Below are 21,222 nucleotides of genomic sequence, written 5' to 3' on the forward strand. Positions count from 1 at the left end.
ATTATACCCTCTGTACCACAAAAGATTTATCTGCAAAGTTAAAGACTATGCAGTCCAGTTCAGATAGTTGCTGTATATTAATATTTAGCTCTTTTTATCTGCTAAGCACTTGACAAACAATAATTATTCCTCAGAACAACAAAGTAGGAAATAAACATTATTTACCCTATTTACATTGGGAAACTAAGGCAGAGAAGACCAAGACACATAGATGCTTGGAGTTTGGCTCTACGGACAATGGTCCTATGTTTAAAGGCACCAAGCACACACAGTTTCCCCTGACATTAATGGGTGCTGCAGGTGCTCAAAATTAGTGAGAAGCAGGCCGCTTTTGTGTAGGAGCCTAAATATGAATTTATACCACTAACTTTAGGCAGCAAAGTTTAAACATTTTGGTTTAACTTAGTAACTCGACTTTTCCAAGCTAGTACACCTAACTCCTCAAACATGCTTCCTATCTAGTCAGGTTCTGTCTCTCATTTAGAAATATGGGAAAGGCAGACTTGTCATGGCTCCCAACACCTGTTCACAACACCAAGGATGAAAAACCAAACCTAAGCGACTTGTCAAGGAATCTCCAACATCAGAGCTAGGATTTGAATTCAGGAATTCCTAGTTCCAAGTTCTGTATTCAAATCACTAGATTATGTCCTTCTTCTTACGCTGTAACTGAATAAAAAATGCACTCCATGTGGTAACATGAGTAAAACCAAAGTAGCAACCTGACTAGCTAAATAAGACTTCAACGCATGCAGTGATGGGACAACTGCCAAGCAGGAGGGACTCTCTAACTCATCACTCAAACAAATCCATGTACCTGTGATAAAAAAAGAGCAGAGGAACAATATGCTCAAAATATTCATCAGAATCAACTGCAAATGAATAAAGAAACAGGAGCTTGTGTTTACTGAACTGTGCCATCTGTTACAGTGAAAAACTATTCAAGCAGTTATGGTTCATACTGAAAAATACTTTCAACAGCTAGAGACAAACTGGCAATTTAAAACAAGAGAAAATGAAGACATTTCTACTCTGCTTTCAGCTAGGTTTTAAACTTTACTAATCTGGAAGGAGAACAATTTCTCCTTTATAAACTACGAGTTTGTCTCCTTGGCTGTTCAGCGTAGCCTCAGCCCAAGCCTTCACTCACTACCCAGTTACCTCAAGCGTGCACCCTACCCTGTTCTGTGCTGTTGCTTGTAAAGCAGATTGAGAAGACGTCCAAGGCAACCTTCTTTAAGACAATTTTGAACTGAAGTCAGGTCTACCACATTGTGAGAGGTTCCCCACCACCACCCCAAGTTAAAGGTATTACTGGAAAGTTCATGTAAAAATAAGCATTCCATAGTGATCACAGAAGACCGGGAACCTTCTTTGGCTTAACATACATGGCACACATACTACAAGTTGAACTTCTTTCGTCCAGCACCTTTGGGGCCTGACCAGTGCCAAACAAGAGAATTCTCTGGATCAGTATTATCTAGCAGCACTACCAAAGCTTTCTGTGCTTAATGGGCTCTTAGAAGACATTTATCGGTAAATTACAGCTAAATAACAATATAGAATACTAACAGCCAGGACAGGTGCCTGTACACAAATTATATGGGAAACTTGGCCACATCCCTGACAAATGGTCATCTGGCTTACTAAGACCAGTCAAGTAGCGCTTTAAAGACTAGCAAAATAATTTATTAGGTGAACTTTCGTGGGACAGACCCACTTCTTCAGACCATAGCCAGACCAGGACAGACTCAATAGCTCACCTTGATCATTTTTTTTCTGATTTCTCCTCCTTGATTACTGTTTTTGGTTCTCTGTGCCTTAAATATTGAGTCTGTTCTGGTCTGGCTATGGTCTGAAGAAGTGGGTCTGTCCCACGAAAGCTCACCTAATAAATTATTTTGCTAGTCTTTGAAGTGCTACTTGACTGATTTTTGTTTTGATAGTATACAGACTCGCACAGCTCCCTCTCTGTTACTGGCTTCCTAAAATCACATTGGATTATGGAGGTTGCCGGACAAGAGAGTGTCAGACTAGAGAGGTTCAATATGTATTATATCCAAACAAACTACAATTAAAGTAGGAAAAATCAAACAGTCTAAAACTAGAAATTGCAAACATTAAGGTTTAATTCAAGCCCCCGCTGTATGTACACACTGATGCAATCCTCACTTACATGCTCGCATAATGCTCATGCCAAGGGACTCCTGCCTCATGCAAGTCACCCCAAACACTGTGCTGAACAGAGTGGGTAATTTCCTCATGGTCTTTTCTGATCTGAGCTCGTCACAAACATTAATGCCTTTATGAGATTAAGTTATTTTAATCCCCAGGGTACAGTCTGGGAATGGAGACACAGAGGCTAACATTGTCAGCTGTTTCCTTAGATTTTTCAGAGTTCTGAGCATTTTCTAGCACTATATAATTTCAAATAACAGCCTCCACTGACCTTAATGGCAGCTGTGAATGCTCAGCACTTCTGCATCTCAAGTCAGGCACCCAGAAAATTAGCAACACACAAATAGTGGTTGGCTGTGAACATTTTGTTTTCATGGAATCACAGTGAGGTCACCAAGTCCAGACCCTGCACTTAAGGCAAGACCAAGCACCATCTAGACCATCTCTGACAGGTTTTGTCTAATCTTCTCTTAAAAAGCTCCAATGATGGAGATTCTTCAACCTCCCTTCTCTCTTTATAGGAGAAGATCAGATTTTTTTCCTAATGTCCAACCTAACTTTCCTTGCAGCAATTTAAACCCATTGCTTCTTGTCCCATTACCAGACATTAAGGAGAAAAATTTTTCTCCCTCATTCTTGTAACAACATTTTAGGTAATTGAAAACTGTTATCAGATCCCCTATCAGTCTTCTCTTCTACAGATCAAACAAAACCAATTCTTTCAATCTTCCCTCATAGGTCATATTTTCTAAACCTTTACTCATTTTTTGTTGCTCTTCTCTGTGGACTTTTTCCAATTTGTCCACATCTTTCCTGAAATGTGGCACCCAGAACTGGTTGCAGAGCAGAGTTTCTTACTTACAGCACTTCTGCTAATGCATCCCAGAAAGACTTACTTTTTTTTGCAACAGGTATTACACTGTTGACTCATATTTAGCTCTGGGTCCACTGTGTTTAAGTGACTCACCCATTTCATGCAGGATCTCTTAGAAAAGGCAGACTCCATTTCTGGAGCGGTCCATCACCTTGACCATGAAACTATCCTTTCTCTTCCTGCCACTCCCTGACTCATTCATGCTTCACCTTATCAACCTCTGCTACCAGTAAGACAGAGAGTCCTACAGACAATTCACAACACAATCCTCATTAAGGCTCTGTTTAGACTGTGAGGAACTGTCGGCAAAATATTTTGCCGACAGTTCTGTCAGGAGAGGCTTGTCCAATATTTGGCCCATCCACCCGGAGCCAAATGTCAGGAAAAAGCCCTCTGCCAAGACATGCCTTCTTCCTCGTGGAACGAGGCGTACAGGGATGTCAACAGAATGCTCCTGCCCGGCAGGTCTCTTCTGAGAAATCTGCAGTCTGGACGTGCACTCTGTTGACAGAAGCCTGCAGTCTAGACACGACCTAAGTGACAGAACTTAGCCTACCCTGTGCACTGACTGAGGGAAGGTCCTATGGGAAAAAACTCTATCTGATCATGTAATTAAATATCACATCCTCATGCAGATGGCATAGGGTCAGTTTAGAGTCACCCAGGCAGCATTAATTCTGGCATTCCCTAGCTTTTCGGTGTTGAACTTTGCAACCTAAATATTCTTGTAGTTTTAAAAAATTGATTTTCTAATCTTTTTAATAAAAGACACCTCTCCCCAAAAACCGTTTCACGTGGAACCATTCGAACCCAGACTTTAAGTAATCATCAGGTTTCACGCCAGTAGAGACACACAACAGATCTACAGCACTTGGATTAATGAAGGACCTGGTGGCTGTTGGACGCTGTTCTCCTGCATGTGGACCAGCTGTTAGGAGTGAAAAGCGAAACACTCTGCAAGCGGGTTTCACAGCTAACTGCCATCAGCAGAGGAATATAGAGATTCTGGACCCCTGGTTTAATTCTACGTTTTGTTTAGACATGCTTAAGACCTTTTGCTCCTGTGCATCCAACCTATCTTTTGTCCTCCTCCTAGGATTAAGGTTGCTTGACACCTCCCTTTACAATACTCTGTTTTCTGTTACTTGCAATTTTACTAAACTTTATTCATTTAGGCTGAAATTTTCCATATTGTACTGGTTTTTTAATTATTATTTTTGTTCCTTCTTCAGTTTAATTTTAAATGTTTCAGTCATTATTTTGCCATATGAAATTTGGTAGGGGAGTCAATTCAGTAAAGAGGAGTTGCCTTTTGCTCTTCCTGTTAAAATCTGCCCAAATTTTGCCAAGTTATAAACGTCTGGAGATCTCAATTTGTGCATGCTTGCATTTGTTAGCTAGGCACCTAAGTTCACCAAATATTTGGTCCCATACTGAATATGCTCCACTTCCCAGTCACAGTCTTATTTGTGAACAGGAAGCATCAAGCAACCTTAACTATAGCCCATGCCTACTGTCCTGTGTGAAATAATAACAATAAAACTGTGTTGCAGATTTGTTCAGTTCAGGCCTGGGTCTCATATTTGGATTAAGCTCCTTACTTATCATCATTAATGACTAGTTTTGGAAGGGATAGTAAAACTTCTGTTTCCAGCAATAAACCAATCTTTAAAAGACTCGTGCGAGGTGGCAGATTATCCTGTTACTGCCTCAGGAGGTCTCACACCTTCCTTGGAAGCATCTGGTGCTGGCCACTCTTTGAGAAAGAATATTTGACTAGATGGGCCTTGAATCTCATCCAGTCTGACAACATCTGTGTATCTAACTGCTACATTTGGGTCTTTCAGGCAACGTCTACACGTGCAAGCGACATTGAAATAGGCTATTTCGATGAATAACGTCTACACATCCTCCAGGGCTGGCAACGTCGACGTTCAACGTCGACGTTGGGCAGCACCACATCGAAATAGGCGCTGCAAGGGAACGTCTACACGCCAAAGTAGCACACATCGAAATAAGGGTGCCAGGAACAGCTGCAGACAGGGTCACAGGGCGGACTAGCACTTCCGGGGCAACAGAAGCCGGCCTTAAAGGGCCCCTCCCAGACACACGCAGCCTGCACAGCACGCGGTCTGCAGAGCCATAGGCATGCACACCTCGAGCAACGCAGTCATGGACCCCCAGCAGCAGCAGCAGCAGTCAGAGGTCCACCCAGCCGCCCCTGTAGGAGCAGTGTTCGCCCTGCTCCATGCCATGCAGGAGGCAGCTGAGCACATCCTTGCCACAGAGGAGGAGCTGCCCGCAGGGGAGGAGGAGGCAACCCCCAACCCTGCAGCACCCCGCCCCCCCCCCCCCCGCCTCATACGCTGCCAGCTCTGGAGCTACCCCACCAGCACCAACTGGTGGGAGCGGCTGGTGCTCGGAGAGTGGGACAACGACCGCTGGCTCCAGAACTTTCGCATGAGCCAGCAGACGTTTCTGGAGCTATGCCAGTGGCTCACCCCCGCACTGAGGCACCAGGACACCGCCATGCGGCGTGCCCTCAGTGTGGAGAAACATGTCAGCATCGCTGTCTGGAAGCTGGCCACTCCAGACAGCTACCGATCCATGGGCCAGCAGTTTGGCGTGGGCAAGGCCACCGTCGGGGCTGTCCTCATGGAGGTAAGAGGACCCACGGAGGGAAAGGGGAGGCAGCCCTGGCAGGGGAGGGGGGCCCTGGCAGGGGAGGGCAGGGGAGGCGAGGGGGGCCCTGGCAGGGGAGGGCCACACACACCCTGCACACCCCTCATTGGTGCTCTCCCATGTGCTTCCCCTGCAGGTCGTCCGCGCCATCAACGCCCTGCTCCTCCACAGGCTCGTGAGGCTTCGGGACCCAGATGCCGCCATCGCGGGCTTTGCCATCCTGGGCTTCCCCAATTGCTTCGGGGCTCTGGATGGGACCCACATCCCCATCCGCACCCCAGAGCACAGTGGAGGATGCTACTTAAACAGGAAGGGCTACCACTCAGTGGTCCTCCAGGCCTTGGTGGACAGCCGGGGCCGTTTCCTGGACATTTATGTGGGCTGGCCTGGCAGCACCCACAACGCCCGGGTATTTCGGAACTTGGGCCTGTGCCGCCGTCTGGAGGCGGGGACCTACATCCCCCAGCGGGAGATCCCTGTGGGGGACACCACCATGCCCCTCTGCGTCATCGCAGATGCGGCATACCCCTCCGGCCCTGGCTCATGCACCTTTACAGGGGCCATCTGTCAGCCAGCCAGGAGCTCTTCAACCTGCACCTGAACCATGCGCGCCAGGTGGTAGAGCGCACATTTGGGCGCCTCAAAGGGCGCTGGAGGTGCCTCCTCACCCGCCTTGATGTGGGCCCCACCAACATCCCCCAGATTGTGGGCGCGTGCAGCGCCCTACACAGCCTCGTGGAGAGCAAGGGGGAGGCCTTCTTTCAGGGCTGGGCTGTGGAGGCCGGCAGGGCCGATGTGCAGCCACCCGCTGCCCCCAGTCGCCAGGTGGACCCCGAAGGGACCCGGGTCCGGGAGGCCCTGAGGGCCCAGTTCGATGAGGCCGCGGGGTGAACGCTGGCAGGCCCCCCACTGCACCCCCCCATCCTCCACAACACTCCCTGCCCCTGCACCCACACCACAGAGCACCCAAGAGCACACCCCACCACTTTTCTTGTAAATAAAAGCAGACATTTGTTCGTCAAATCAAATATCTGTAGCACTCATTATTATTATCAAGACTAACTATTTACAGGCAAAATCAAACTTATACATATATGTATTATAAATAAGGATAAGATGAAAGGGGAAGACAAGGAAGGGGAGAACTATGTACATGGGGGGGCAAGGATCAGCATAACAACAGGGGTCTAATATAAAAACTATTTACAAAATAACATTAAACTGGGGGGAATATATACAAAGGGGGAGTGGGGGAGGGCACGTCCTGGGCCCCACACCCCCTAATGTCCAGTGCTGGGGGTGGGTGGCCGCGACCCATGCCTCAGCCTCAGCCCTGGCCGAGGCTGGCTGGGGGCTGGGCGGACCGGTAGATATGGCCGGCGGGTGTCAGCTGGCCCCAGGTCCCCCTCGGCGGAAGGGCCCTCAGTGGCGGGTGGCTGTGCGACAGTGGACAGCGCAGCGGGTGGCGCAGCGAGTGGACCAGAAGGTGGAGCAGGCAGGGCGGGCGCAGCGGCAGCCGGCGCGGCATGGGGGGCCAGGTAGTCGGTGATACAGTCGAAGGTCCGCATGAAGGCCCCCCATGCCTCCTGGCGCCAGGCCAGCGCACGCTCCTGCAGCTGGAGGCGGCGCTCCTCCACCCGCAGGCGCTGCTCGGCGACCTCCAGCTGCCGATGGTGGATGGCCAGCAGCTGGGGGTCCGTCGCCATCGGGTGGTGGTGCTGGGTCCGCTGTCTTCCCCACCGTGGGGCTGGTCGGTTCTCCACCGAGGGGCTGGCCTGGAGTGATGGCCCCAGTGGGCTGTCCGGGACCACTGACAGCTCACCGGCGCTCTCCGGTCCTTCTGATGGTGCAGCTGCGGAACACAGGAGCGGGAGAAGAAGAGTGGAGACAGCCGTTAGTGTGGGCCCCGAGCCGTGGCCCTTGTCCCCCCACCCCTCTGCTGCTGGTTCCCCATCCCCGTCCCTGGGAGATGCTGCTGCTGCTGCTGATGGGTGTCCCACCCCCTCCCCCTGGGGGACCCTAGAGGTTCCGCTCCCCCCAGCCCCGGGGATGGGGCATGGCACTGTCGTGCTGGGGGGCAGGGGCTGATGCACTCTTCTGAGGGACATGCCACTGCTGTCCTTGGGGCCATGGTCATCTCTATTACCCCTGCCCCTCAATCCCGGGGGTGTGCACCGGGGGGGGGTACATACCTGATGGTCCACTCCCATGGTCGGGGGACACCCGGGGGGCGGACGCCCGGCTGGAGCTCCGCGATGGGATGGCGATCCGCAGGCCGGCGTCGCTGGAGGAGGACTCCCCCTCCTCCTCCTCCAATGCCCCGGGTGGGCTCCTGGGGGGGACCCCGGGGTGCAGGGCTTGCCTCGGGGGCGGACTCCGCCTCCGGGGCCTGCTGGGGCTTGTCGGCCGAAGTATCAAGCGTGGCCAGAGGGGAGGAGGTGTGCCAGGGGCCCAGGATGTCCCTGAGCTCCCTGTAAAAGGGGCAAGTGACGGGGGGCGGCCCCAGATCAGCCGGCCGCATCCCGGGCCCGGGCGTAACTCTGCCGCAGCTCCTTCACTTTACTGCATACATGATCCGGAGTGCAGGCAGGGTGACCCCGGGCGGCCAGGCCCTCGGCCAGCCGAGCAAACGCATCCGCGTTCCGCCTCTTGCTCCCCATTACCTGGAGCACCTCCTCCTCACTCCAGAGCCCCAGCAGGTCCCGAACCTCGGCCTCCGTCCAGGAGGGGCACCGCTGCCGCTTCCCGGCCTGGCTGCCAGCCTGGGAGCCCTGGCTCCCCTTGGGGGGGTGCCCTGGTGGCGCTTAGGGGGCTGGGGGGCGGCCATTGCAGTGCTGGGGGGTTTTTCTGGCTGCAGAAGAGCGTGCAGGCTGGCCGCGTGGCTGGGCTGCCGCCTGCACGCTCTCTCAGCTTCCTGCACAGGAAGGCAGGGGGCGGGGAGCTTTAAGGGGCCGCTGCACGCAGCCACCATCGAGCTCGGGCTGGGCAGAGCGTCTCTCAACCCCTCAGCTGATGGCTGCCATGGAGGACCCCGCTATTTCGATGTTGCGGGACGCGCAACGACTACACGTTCCCTACTTCGACGTTCAACGTCGAAGTACGGCGCTATTCCCATCCCCTCATGGGGTTAGCGACTTCGACGTCTCGCCGCCTAACGTCGATGTTGACTTCGAAATTGTGCCCAACACGTGTAGCCGTGACAGGCGCTATTTCGAAGTTGGCACCGCTACTTCGAAGTAGCCGGCACGTGTAGACGCGGCCTCAGATAGCAAGAACAGCACATTTTCCTTACAAAAGCCATAATAGAAAACAAGAACGTTCTTAAAACAAATATCATTTTAGAAATACTGTGTAAATTCTAGAACCAAAACTGATACCTTCAGTAACTTTTTTTCTCTCATGCCAACAGAGTTGAGAAGGTGACCATTCACTGGAACCTAGAAAATATTTTAAAATGTCATATAATGGGGAAAACACTTTCTCATGAGTACAAAGCTGCAATTCTTGAAAAAATGGCCCTATGGGAGTCAGTCACATGTGCTCAGGCTGAAAGAAGATGAAGAAATTAGCAACAATAATCTCAGGCTATGTCTAGACTAGGGAGTTTGTGGCCTTGTTGTGACTCAAGTTAATTGGTTGATCTGAGTTAGTTCAAAATCTTTATTAATGGTAATCTACGAAATTCCACGAACATCTGTGTCAAGGCAGAAACATCTGAGGTTTACCTTAAAGTATGTCTACAGCAAGATAAAAAGCATCAGCCAACACATTTTAAAACACAGACAGGGTGAGTTGTATTTTAATGCATGTTATCTGGTTGAGGCAGACCCAACATTCTGTCTAGACATATCCTTAAGGTAAACCACAAGTCTTTGTGGAATGTCTAATCAGCACTTTTTGGATAGCTTAAACTCACTGGCAATCAATTAATTTGACCTACAAGAGGGCTATAAGCATTGGCCAAATATATCTTCACACTGCCCTCCCCCTTTTCTGTCACAGAAGGGAACCTCTAATTCATTGGTTTTCATGTGCTGTGAGAACGGTCCGAGTGTGCCATGAAATTCTGTCAATTTCCCCTCACTGTGTCTCTTTCCAGAGCCACCAAGGGAAGCGGGGAGAGGACTGTGACCCAGTGCCACCTGGGGCTCAAGCAGCAAGGCTGCCTGAGTCCCATTTGGCACAGGGTTCATCAATTTCCTCCCAGCAATGGCTCTTCGCAGAGGACCCTGTTTGCACCTGGAGGCAGGTGAAATGCTGCCTCCCAGCCCGAACGAGTTGGCAGGGAGTCTGCCCACACTCCCTGCTGTGGCAAAAGGAAGGAAGAGAGGGTGGGAGCCTCTTGGAGCTGGGACATGGCTTAAATGCTGCATCCCGGCTCCAACAGGCAGGCGGGGCAGGGAGCCTGCTTTCAGTGGTTACTCATTTACTCAACATCCCTAGAATGGCACTGACCAGATTTAGAAAATGTGCCTGTGCTCTCTGTCAAAGAGAGTGTATTCTGTGGTGAATTTGAAACATTAATGCCTTTGATCCTTGTTCAGCTTGTTGTATGCACTACTACATTGCAAACCACTCTTGTAAGACTGTAACCACAGTAAATGTGGTATTTATGAGTAATCGGTTCAGCTGAAAAAAGTGGGTGTGCCATGGAATTGTTTGTGTCATTGAAGTGTGCCGAGTCACTGAAAGGGTTGGGAACCACTGCTCTGATTTCTGCTTAGGGCACTGCAGAACTCACACCAGTGGGGGCTGCCAAAGGGATGCACTATATTGGCAAAAACAACAAGAAGTCCTGTGGCACCTTACAGATTAGCTTTTGTGGGCAAAGACCTGCTGCGTCAGAAGTCCCGTGGCACTTTACAGACTACCAGATATTTTGGAGCATAAGCTTTCGTGGGCAAAGACCCGCTTTGTCAGATGCATCTGATGAAGCAGGTCTTTGACCACAAAAGCTTTTGCTCCAAAATATCTGGTAGTCTAAACGGTGCCACAGGACTACTTGTTGTTTTTGAAGGCACAGACTAATACGGCTACCTCTCTGATACTATATTGGCAGCCTCTCTCTCTCCCTCTCTCTCTCACACACACACACACATATCCTGGCTTGACTTTCTGTTCTTAGGGGCCTTGAGTCACAGTTTAACCATATATGTGTGGAAAACTAAATGATGTTACTCTAAGTGTAATTCAGAATCCGACTTTGTTGTCTTTATTCGGAGTCCCCAACCCATCAGCCTAGGAAAGGGAAGGGAGATATTGGTGCATCAGAAGTCTGGGGTTTCTAAGCAAGTCATCTGGAGTCCACAGGGCTCTAATTACATTGCACACACAGTTCCAAAATAAGACTAACCAATCACAGTTTTCAGGGTCGGAAATTAAGAAAAGCTTCCTAACTGTCAGGGCGATTAAGCATTGGAATAAATTTCGTAGGGAGGTTATGGAATCTCCATCAGCCTGAGATTTCTAGCTTCATTTGGGGGATATCAACCTTTATAATTGAGCTCTTGATATTTTTCACATTGCCCTTCTGCAATCTGCCATTCTGTCCTATGACAATTCAAAAATACAGCCTTAATCACGGTGTAACTATTCGAGGGTGCTCATGCAGCTCTGTCACATAGTGCTGCATCAACATACACTGCAATCTACGTGACAAACAGTCTTTTGGGAAATAAAACAACATGAAAGTGTAATTATTTGCTAATCGGATTTTCAAAGATGAAAAGCAGACTTGTGACACAGTTCATTCCTTAGAAGTGTGCCGTAAGTCGGAATGTTGCAGTTCAGAACCACAATCTACCCCATTGCGTGGCGAGTGGTATAAACTCCAAACCTACCATCATAAATGAATCTTGGGGCCAACAGGATTGCTGGGCCCCTGGCCAAGGTGGGGGCCAGCTTTGTGCTCCCAGAAGGGACAGGGATTCAGGCAGAAATGGGAACTGGGGTTAGCTTTCCCCCAACAGCCCTTCAGCACCACCCAGGGCTCTGGCCACCGCAGCTGCTGCAGTAATGGCAGTGGCCGGGAGCCCCGGGCCTGTGTGAATTGCTGAGACCCAAGCTGTTTCCCCCTCTGCCCCCCTCCACCCCGATCAGTGGGCCTGGTCTACCTACAAATGCCATATATGCCATGTTGTAAATCCGAGGACTGCCTGTACACAAACTACAATGGTGCCCCCACCGATATCATCCCATGCTACATCCTTCAGTAGGAAGGAAAAGGTGCTTGAGAAACTGCAGAGTGAGAAACATGGAGCGTCTCTCTCATCCTTCAGGGAAGGCTGAGAAGTGGATTTGGCCTGCCAATGACACGGATGTTCCAAGAGACACAGGTAAACTCTGCAGATCTGGAGACATCCATATGCAAAGCCTGTCCCCTTGTGTTCCCCAAGGACAGTTAGTCCCACACAGGAGCCATGCAGAGCAGCAGTGGGAATTAGTGTTGCCATTGTCCGCACAGAATATTAAAGAGAATCCCAAGGGAAATCCTGCATGTTTGCCAGGAGATAACCAATAAGAACATGTCCCCCACCCTCTTCCACTTGCCCCCCTCCCAAATTCATACAGATACGAGCAGGGGTCTGCAATCTGCAGCTCAATGCAGCTCTTTGAGGACTTCTTTGTGGCTTCCAATGCTATAAATGCGAAGTTAAAAAACACTGACTATTTGATAAACGGTGAAATGGCCCAACAACGAAAGCCCAACAACGAACAACTCATATCTAAATAGCAAACAATATGTGATCTCGGAATGCTGGATAACTCCCCTTTAATATGTGCGGTACATTGTGGGCTATGATATTGTATCTCTGTTTTGATCATATCGCTAATAAAGCCTGCATTTTGAAAAGGAAGCTTGCAGCATTCCTATTGTGAAGGGAAACGCACATTTTAAGAAGGAAAACTGAAATTAAATGTGAAATAAAATTGGCATAGTTAAAGTGGGTTCAAGAGTGAAAGTCAGGAAGACAGTGTTACAAACACATATGTAATGAGTGAGGAAACAGAATAAATAAAAATTTGTGAATGTCCTACAGTAAATGTGTATTGCATTGCAAATCATTTTGTGTGTGCTGTTCTTAAAATAGGGGTTACAAAAAGTATGGTTTGACATGATTTATTAATGACCGTCTCATATTCACATGCACGGCAGTTCTTGAATTACTGAGTTTTTTTACCAAATTTGAAAAAATGGCTCTTCATTCTATTTTGGTTGCTGACCCCTGAACATGTCTCAGGGAAGGAGTGATTCCTTTTTAGGCCCTTCTGGATATGATTACCTGACATCAAAACAGATCAAGAGGCAGAAGTGTTTACCTCAACCCTAGCCTGGGAAATGTCATTGTAACTAACAAAAAGCACTTCTGCAAAGGATAAAGATATCATTTTACAGAGGCAGCTGATAAAGCAGACCACTTCTCAGGACACTGATTCAAGTAATTCCCAGGCACGCCCAAGATACATGATATAATAACAACTAGAAATCATCTTTAATGTGCATATAGAACAGAGTTTAAACTAAAAGGATAGCTGTTTCCACACTTTTAGAGTGGAAGCGGATCATTCCCACCCCTGGTACTGCTAAATCACCAGCTTACAAAGACAAATCTGAAAAGCAAATAGTTGCTTTATGGAATGCACCAGTTTGCACATATTTAAAAAAAATTCTCCAAGGGCGAGGATAACACCAGACTTCCCAACAAAAGCACCTCATTGAACTGACCATTTTGAAGACTGAGCTAGAAAATTTTAAAACATAAACCTCCAAAACCTCGCTGAGCCCTGATGGCCCCTCGCACACCTTGTTACTATTTCCTAAAAGACTGTTTATAAGGAAAAGGGAGAAGCCATGGGTAAAGAAATTTATCTCTCCGTTGCTGCTTGTGTTAAGTTATAAATTGTGACAACAACCAAGTCACACTGAAGCTTGTGATGCATGAGTCATAATGTGACCATACTTAATTTTTGTTCATGTAATTATGCTAAAGGCTTTAAGCATCATGAAAGGAGCGTTATCTAACCAGGCTGGAATTGCATTTGTACAAAATCTATATGCTGTACCATCGTGAGGGTGTATAAATGAACAACACTGCCTCCCTCCTGGTGGATGGAACCAGGAAGGCTATCCTCGCTCTGTTGGAAGCAGAAAGGGCATGGCAAAAACAGGAAGAATAAAAGGCAGACCTTGGAGCTGCAGAGGGATACAAATGCTTTTCCCCCAGTGTCAGAGTGGGATGCTGAGAGGACCTTGGCTGCCCTGAGGACTTGCCTGAGTTTCCACAGAATCCCACCACTCCAGATTCTGAGGAGCTGTTATAACTACCATCAGTGATACAAACTGGAGCTATAGAGGATGGCCCGTGCATGCCAGTATACCCCAAGGGGAAGAGAAGAGGTAGCCTACAGACAGCTGACTGTGGTATGGCTATGTTGCTGCTTGAAGACCAGTCAGCATGTTGCAGCTGGATTTCCAGAGGACCCAGTGACTGAATACCCTGTCACTGTGAAGGCCCTGGGCTAGGGCCTGGCAGATTTTGATGGGCCTGACTGCCCCTGCCACGTCAACCCTGGGGTGGCAGCTTCCACACCTTAGGCCAGGGAGCCTGTGTTAGCCTGTCATCTCTCAGAACTAGGACACCAGACTATTCATGAGAGGGATTTTTCTTACTCCATTTTTTCTGTTCTTTTTTTTTCCCCACCACCAACAACCTTTAGGTCCATGAATTGCCACATGTACACTCAGATCAGTTTCAGTGGGGCTCCCCATAGAGTAAGGTGCTATTCAATATGAGCAAGGTAGGTAGAATCTAATGCTTAAGGAGCCAGTGTAAAAGCAAGAACCAAACACACCAAAAAAGAGATTAAAGATGGAAACCTGAGCTGAGTAACAACATATGAGCAAATGTAGGATTTCAATTTACCTTCCCTCCCCACCCACGCCCCATCATTCAAGATGTGAAGTGGCAATGTTCCTGATCAAAGATCTATTGCTCAAATAATATGTCTGCTCCCTGGAAATAATGTATATCTTCACCACCACCACCACCACTCTCCAGCCTCAGTAATTGATGGTTCTGACAAAACTGTATTTGCCTATTATTTACAACCACTTCAAATTCTTCAGCACTGCTGATAATAAAACAATGAAACCTATTTGTACAAAAAAGGCCAACACTCAGACTGCATGCCAGGATGCCTCACAAAAGCATAAAATCCACCTGTTTAGAGCTGTACTCTGCTAACTCTACACGGGCACTTAATGGTGCTGTAACTTTTTGACTCCAGGTTCTGAAAAAAACACCTCCCCAAGTGTAGCAAGTTCATCATCTACAACCACGGGCTCAGCGCCCACTGGTGTCTGATGCCTCTCTCACTATTTCCTTCCATGTAGCAAGTTACAGCGCTGTGAAGTGCCAGTGTGAACAAGGCTACAGAGTCAACTGCCATGCTCCCATTGCTGGGAGCTACTCCTCTCAGGGAGCAGATTTATAGAGAGAGTTCTTTCCCAGCCATGGAGAGTTTGAAGTGCTACTGTGGCCACGCTTTAAACTTTAAGTGTAGACAAAGCCTAAAAATATTTACAAATTAGAGTAATTGCATATTGAGGAACATTAGGAGAAGCACTTCCAGCAGATCTAGAGAAGTTATTATTCCCCTCTATTCAGCACTGTTGAGGCCACATATGGAGTACTGTGTCCAGTTCTGGACCACCACAGTATAGAAAGGAGAGGGTTCAGCAGAAGGCAATGAAAATGATTAGGGGTCTGGAGCACATGACCTGTGAAGGCAGGCTGAGAGATTTCGACTTATTTAGTTTGCAGAAGCGAAGACTGAGGGGCAATTTGATGGCAGCCTTTAACTTTCTGAAAGGGGGCTCTGAAGAGGATGGAGAAAGACTATTCTCAGTGGTGACAGATGACAGAACAAGGAGCAATGGTCTGAAGTTACAGAGGGAGAGGTGTAGGTTGGATATTAGGAAAAACTGTTTCACCAGGAGGGTGGTGAAGCACTGGAATGTGTTGCCAAGAGAGGTGGTGGAATCTCCATCCCTGGAGGTTTTTAAGACCCAGCTTGACATAGTCGTGGCTGGGATGATTTAGTTGGGGTTCATCCTGCTTTAGGCAGGGGGCTGGAGTAGAAGACCTCCTGAGGTCCCTTCCAGCCCCAGAATTCTATGATTCTTTGAAATGTTAAACTAATGTATTTGCTGAAATTTCTTCTCACACTGGCATAAACACAGACATAATGGGTCAGACCAAACGTCCATCTACTCTGATATCCTCTTTTCCTACGATGCCCAATGCCAGGTGCTCCAGAAGGAATGAACAAAACAGGTAAACATCAAGTGATCCATCCAATTGCTCATTCCCAACTTAGGGCAAAGCACTTGATGACCACTTCAGTGACGTGATCACTACAAATGCATGCATATCTATTCGTCCATAGCATCAGCCCAGAGTTCTGATTTAATTTGAAAAAAAATTGCTTGAAAAATGAATTAACCAATTACAATACAATAATGTAACCAAGATGCAACCTAAAGTAACTTTATGGCCAAGTAATAAATACCAGGACACAAAGGTTATGATGAAAATATCGGCACATTTTTATCTATTAGCTCGAGCAAAAGATGCCCCAGAAGACAAATTCAGCAAATATACTCCTTTCAACTCCTGTCTCCCTGAATAAAGCAGCTAACAGATAACACCAACAAACCAGACCATTGAAATCTATAGCTATTCATTTATTTTATGTGCTCTCATGACCGATTACAATTTTGCTAACATACTACAGGTTACACTTCCCTTATCTGGCATGTTTGGGACCTGACTGGTCCCGGACAAGAGAATTTGCCAGATAAGGGAAGGTATAGGGGCTTCTACTGGCAGAAAGCCCTGTGATCAAGGGCTCCTGCAGCCCCAGCCCACAGCCTCCCTCCCCAGCCCAGGCTGCCATGGGGCTCCAACCAGCCCCTGCCCCCATCCCCTCCAGCTGCAGCAGGGGCTCTGGCTCCCAGCCCCAAGGAAGCCTCCTGGTCCTTGCTGCCACAGGGCAGACAGGAGCCCTTGGCTCCCAGCCCCCCTACTGCTGTGGGACCAACAGGGGCTCCGGCTTCTAGCCGTACAGATATTCCTGCACCAGCCACTACTCTCTTGCCTGGCAACATCCATGGTCATGCCAGACCACAGATGTTGCTGGACAAGAGAGTACCGGATTTCACAGGTGCAAACTGTACAGTCTTTACCCAGCTTTTTCTGTAAATCAGGCTGCTTAATGGAGCAAGTTGCAGTGTCACAACAAACAGATAATGCCGCATCAAAACTCCATTCCATTATATCGAAACCCAGCCATGATGATCAGTACGACTGCAACCAAGATTGCATGACCATGCTACAGGGTGAAATCTTAATGCAACATTAATAGAATATTTAGTGGTTAAATCCACCATCGTACTACCACAGAAGTCAAAAGGACTTTTACTACATACTTCAGACCAAACAGGACTTAGCTTTTATTTAGCAGTAAATTTTAAGTACATTAACAGTAAGAAAAGCAGAACAATCCCAGAAAGGACAGGAAAGGTGGCAACCCTTTCTTGTCCCATAAATTGTTTGGGGGATATAATTAGTGTGCAAGACAAAATCTTAGGCCCAGAATTCTCAGGTGTATATTTGCCTAACCCCTACTGAGTTGCATGAGAAACAGGCACCTAAATACCTTTGAGATCTGTGCCTCGGCCCTGCTTAGAATACCTAATTGAGTAGTTCCACTAAATCTTGTGAGTAGGGGTCACCCATGAATGAGGGTTTGCAGGGTCCAGCTCCAAGGCTGGATTGTGTATCTTTACTGGGAAGGGAATAGGTGAGTTCTTTCTAAATACACACTTTGAGGTGTGGGATCTGATACCTGGCCTGCCACTGAGAGTGATACCCTAGCTGGAAGATGGGACTGGATGGAGGGAAAGGGCAGGGAATGGAATGGGTGAAAGGACCCCACACTCCTGTGCAGATGCCTTTGCTAAGGAGTCCTGTGTCTGAGATGGACAGAGCCTGATGTGGTGGGAAAACAAATTACTCTGAGCCACCAGCAGAGGGGAGGGAGGTTCACTCCTTGGATAATCTTGTGAAGAGGAATGGGATGGGAAGGTGAGAGGGAGCTGGTCCCCAGCAAAGCAGAATGAAGATACCTGCGCTGAGGGAAAGCTAAGCCACTTGCAGTGGGGATTAGGAAGAAGGGACCCCATGTCAGAGACTGGGTTGGGTGGGAGAGGGCAGATTCCCTGTGCAGGAGATTGGGCTGGGCTGGAGTCGAAGAAGCTTGGTCCTTACCTTTGTTGCATGGCTCTGCCTCACCCTTTGCTGCTGCTGCCCATGACCAGCTGTCCCGTTGTGAGTCCTCAGGGCCGTCACTGGCAGATGTTCAGTCTTGCAACTAGCACCCCCAGCTCCCTTCTCCACCATGGCGCTAAGCTGGGGACCCTGCCGCATCCAACCCCAGCACCTGATCATCCCCAGCATGACAAGCAGCACTGTGGCCCCTCCAAGCAGCAGCATGGGCCAGAACGAAGTAAGCACCTGTGCCTGCAGTAGTGCCAGATGCTCTGAAAGCTGTGGTCCTGGAGCCACCAGCTCGCCGGCTCCCAGGGCCAGCCGTACGGCCGACTCCAGCATGGCTGTACCGGGTGGCCCCCTGGAGTCTCCACCGCCGGGGTTCTATCCCCGCCCCTTCTAGAACCCCGCTAGCTGGGTTCTATCCCTTCCCCCGCAGTGCTCGACCCCCGCGGGCTCGAAAGCGGCTCAGCGCCGATCGCTAGCACTTGGCCCCGCGCCCCCGGACTGCTCCACCTGCCGCGGAGCCGCGTCTTCCAGAATAGCTCAGGCTTACACCTCGTTGCTGCTGGCCGGGTGCTTGCAGCTCCCTGCGCCTTCTAGAAGCGGGAGGGGAGGCTGCCTTCTAGATCGGACCGTGCCGGGTTCTGGCACTGCTCCCCCTGTGGGGAGGGGGGCGCTGAGCTACGGGCGCTACTAGGCTGCGAGCCGGCCGTTTTCCAGCAATCCCTACAACCCACTTCCCCCCGATCTGGAACGCGCTCGGCAGGGTTCCAGAACCCCCGCGAGCGCCAGCCGGGGTCTAGAGCGCCATGTAGCGCCGCAAATGCAGCCGAGATGCCAGGCGCCCGTCTCCTCCTGCCCCGAGCGCGCTGCGTGGAAAGTTGGTGGCGGAGCACCAGGAGCGGCAATAAACAGATTCAGACCAATCGGGACGGGGATCTGTGCCAGGCTGGGCGGATGGGGGCGAGAATGATCCGGGGTGGGGGTTACGTATCTGATTACAAGAGTCTGATGGCAGACGCCTTACGGTGGCCATGAGAGACCAGAAATGTTTGTGGAGCGAGTTTAGGTTAGACATGCTGGTTTGTTTGGCGGCAGATCGGCCCAACGCAAAGGGAGAAGGATGTTGCGCGGTTCACGCCCTGTGTATCGTGCGACTTCTGTGTCTTAGAAGCCCACACGGGGAGAGAAAAGATATATTGGAATAATTGTGACTAATGTGTTTGAGAATGTGGATTCATGTGGAGGGAGAACACTGGTTAAATAAATCCACTGAAAATCAAAATAGGTTTATAGTGTCCTCGGTGTGCAGGGCATAATTTTTATGACCAGAGATAAAAGGCATCAATGAAACCATCAAGTGATCAGCTGTAATTTACATGCACCAAGAATTAATTTGATCTAAAAATGTTTATTTTAGATTAAAAGGGACTGTGATGTGATTTACAAATATGTATATAATTTTGTCTAGAACGGGACTTCTCAAATGTTCTCTTTGTACAGACCACATCATGATATAGAGAGAAGGTCTTGTATGCCCACGTTCCCCTCCGTACACAGCTGTATAGAGACCACTTTTGCTGTGACTCACAACTAAATAATGTCTCTGTGGCATTTACAACTGCTTATGCATGTAAAATGTATGTTGTGTTCCTCTCCAGGGCAGAGAAGTTAACAGCCTATTACTGCTAATACCTAAGGACATTGCTCCTTTAGCTCAAACAGGGCAGAATAAATGCTGTTATATGCACCGAAGCATGTGCTGATGTGCACCACCAACAGAAACCCATGATGGCGGCCATCAGCACTCTGGTAATCAGATGGGTGGCCCCCTCATCTCTACTGGGTGGTCGCTTAAGTGCTCATATTACAGAGTATGCTGGTTGTTACATTTAGAAAAAGAAGAAATGTCCTAAAAATACTGTCTGTCCTTTTAAACTATTTTAATGTGAGACTTTCCAGGTGGAGATAAAGAAGATTAACATGATGTGCATTAACCAGCTCTTCACCATCACTGCCCATCGCTGGAGCAACTAGTCAGGCGGCTAGTCTACACTAGAAAATCCATGCTCCTGAGCAACATACTTAAGCCAACCAAAGTGCTAATGTAGCTCATGCTCAGTTGATGGAAGAGTTGTTCCTTCTACTAAGGCCTAGTCTATGCTACCATGAGACATCAATCGAAGTTACACAGCTTCAGCTAGGTGAATAACATAGCTGAAGTTGACATACGTAGGTCTACTTACTGCGGTATCTTCACTGGGGCATGTCAATAGCTGATGCTCTCCCATTGACTCTCCTTACTCTTCTCGTTCTGGCAGAGTACCAGAGTAGCCAGGAGAGCACTCGGCCGTCGATTTATCGTGTCTATATCAAACACTGCCTGTCAAGTCAATGGGTAGCGAAGACATGCCCGTAGCTACCACCTCTGGACAAGGTGGATTTACAATGACAGCTGATGGGAGAACCTCTTCAGTCACTGTAATGTCTACAATGAAGTGTTGTGGTGTGCACCTTACCCTTAGTAGAAGCAGGGAAGAAGCTATATGCTTCTGCCATGGCAGCCTTAATAAAAATAATAGTAATAGTAATAATAATGCCAGACTACTACAGCCAAGCCAGAGCATGATATATGTGATTCTTAGGCCAGGTCTACAGTAGGCCAAAACAAGTCTGCCATCAGGTTCAACTTCCTTAATTCCTTCAGTCTCATCCTTTCGGTTCCCATTTTGTACGAATGTGACTGAGGCAGCATGCACCCACCCTGGAAACAACTGACAACTGCGTAGCTGGAATCAACGTATTGTAGGTCGATTTTTCTGGCTGTCAACACAGCAGGAGGTTGGCATGAGAAATTTACAACCATGAGGAGTACCAGGCGTGATGGGGTTCAGGGGTCCCCATGCACTTCACCCTGTCCGCAGGCAGGAGACACACTCACCCAGCAGGTAGAACAGGGCGTTTATTAGGTGACAGAGGCCCAGTTTCTCACAGAAGAGTCAGTGCAGCAGTCAACCCGTCCTGGGGAGAGGAGCCCGAGGGGTGCCCTCTGGGGTGTAGCTTCCCCCCTCACCAAGCTGGCTGCCTTCCATCTCCCTCTTCCCCCAGCTTCTAACTGCTGCGTCCGATTCAAAAACCCTCTTTGGCTCCTCC

At 48.8% G+C, this 21,222-nt stretch overlaps 2 protein-coding genes across 3 annotated transcripts in view; both read right to left on the minus strand.

The window, feature by feature from the left end:
* LOC142011583 (uncharacterized) overlaps positions 1 to 19,007 on the minus strand; it is a 50,746-nt gene extending 31,739 nt beyond the window's left edge. Inside the window, exons 1-2 of one of the 2 annotated variants that reach the window (XM_074991316.1) lie at positions 18,067 to 19,007; positions 9,112 to 9,171 (exon numbers count right to left, since the gene is read on the minus strand). In XM_074991316.1, the coding sequence (XP_074847417.1) occupies positions 9,112 to 9,171; positions 18,067 to 18,408 (402 nt within the window). In that variant the 5' untranslated portion in view covers positions 18,409 to 19,007. The remainder of the gene's footprint in view (positions 1 to 9,111; positions 9,172 to 18,066) is intronic. The other variant, XM_074991317.1, reaches the window with a different exon arrangement.
* LOC142010117 (uncharacterized) lies at positions 6,822 to 9,035 on the minus strand. Its single transcript, XM_074988382.1, has 3 exons — positions 9,016 to 9,035; positions 7,927 to 8,291; positions 6,822 to 7,586 (listed from the first exon to the last, which is right to left on the minus strand). The coding sequence occupies exons 1-3, from the start codon at positions 9,033 to 9,035 to the stop codon at positions 7,015 to 7,017; spliced, it is 957 nt and encodes a 318-aa protein (XP_074844483.1). The 3' UTR covers positions 6,822 to 7,014.
* Positions 19,008 to 21,222: the final 2,215 nt, after the last annotated feature.

Source organism: Carettochelys insculpta, chromosome 3 (assembly GCF_033958435.1).
Source record: "Carettochelys insculpta isolate YL-2023 chromosome 3, ASM3395843v1, whole genome shotgun sequence".
NCBI lineage: Eukaryota > Metazoa > Chordata > Testudines > Carettochelyidae > Carettochelys > Carettochelys insculpta.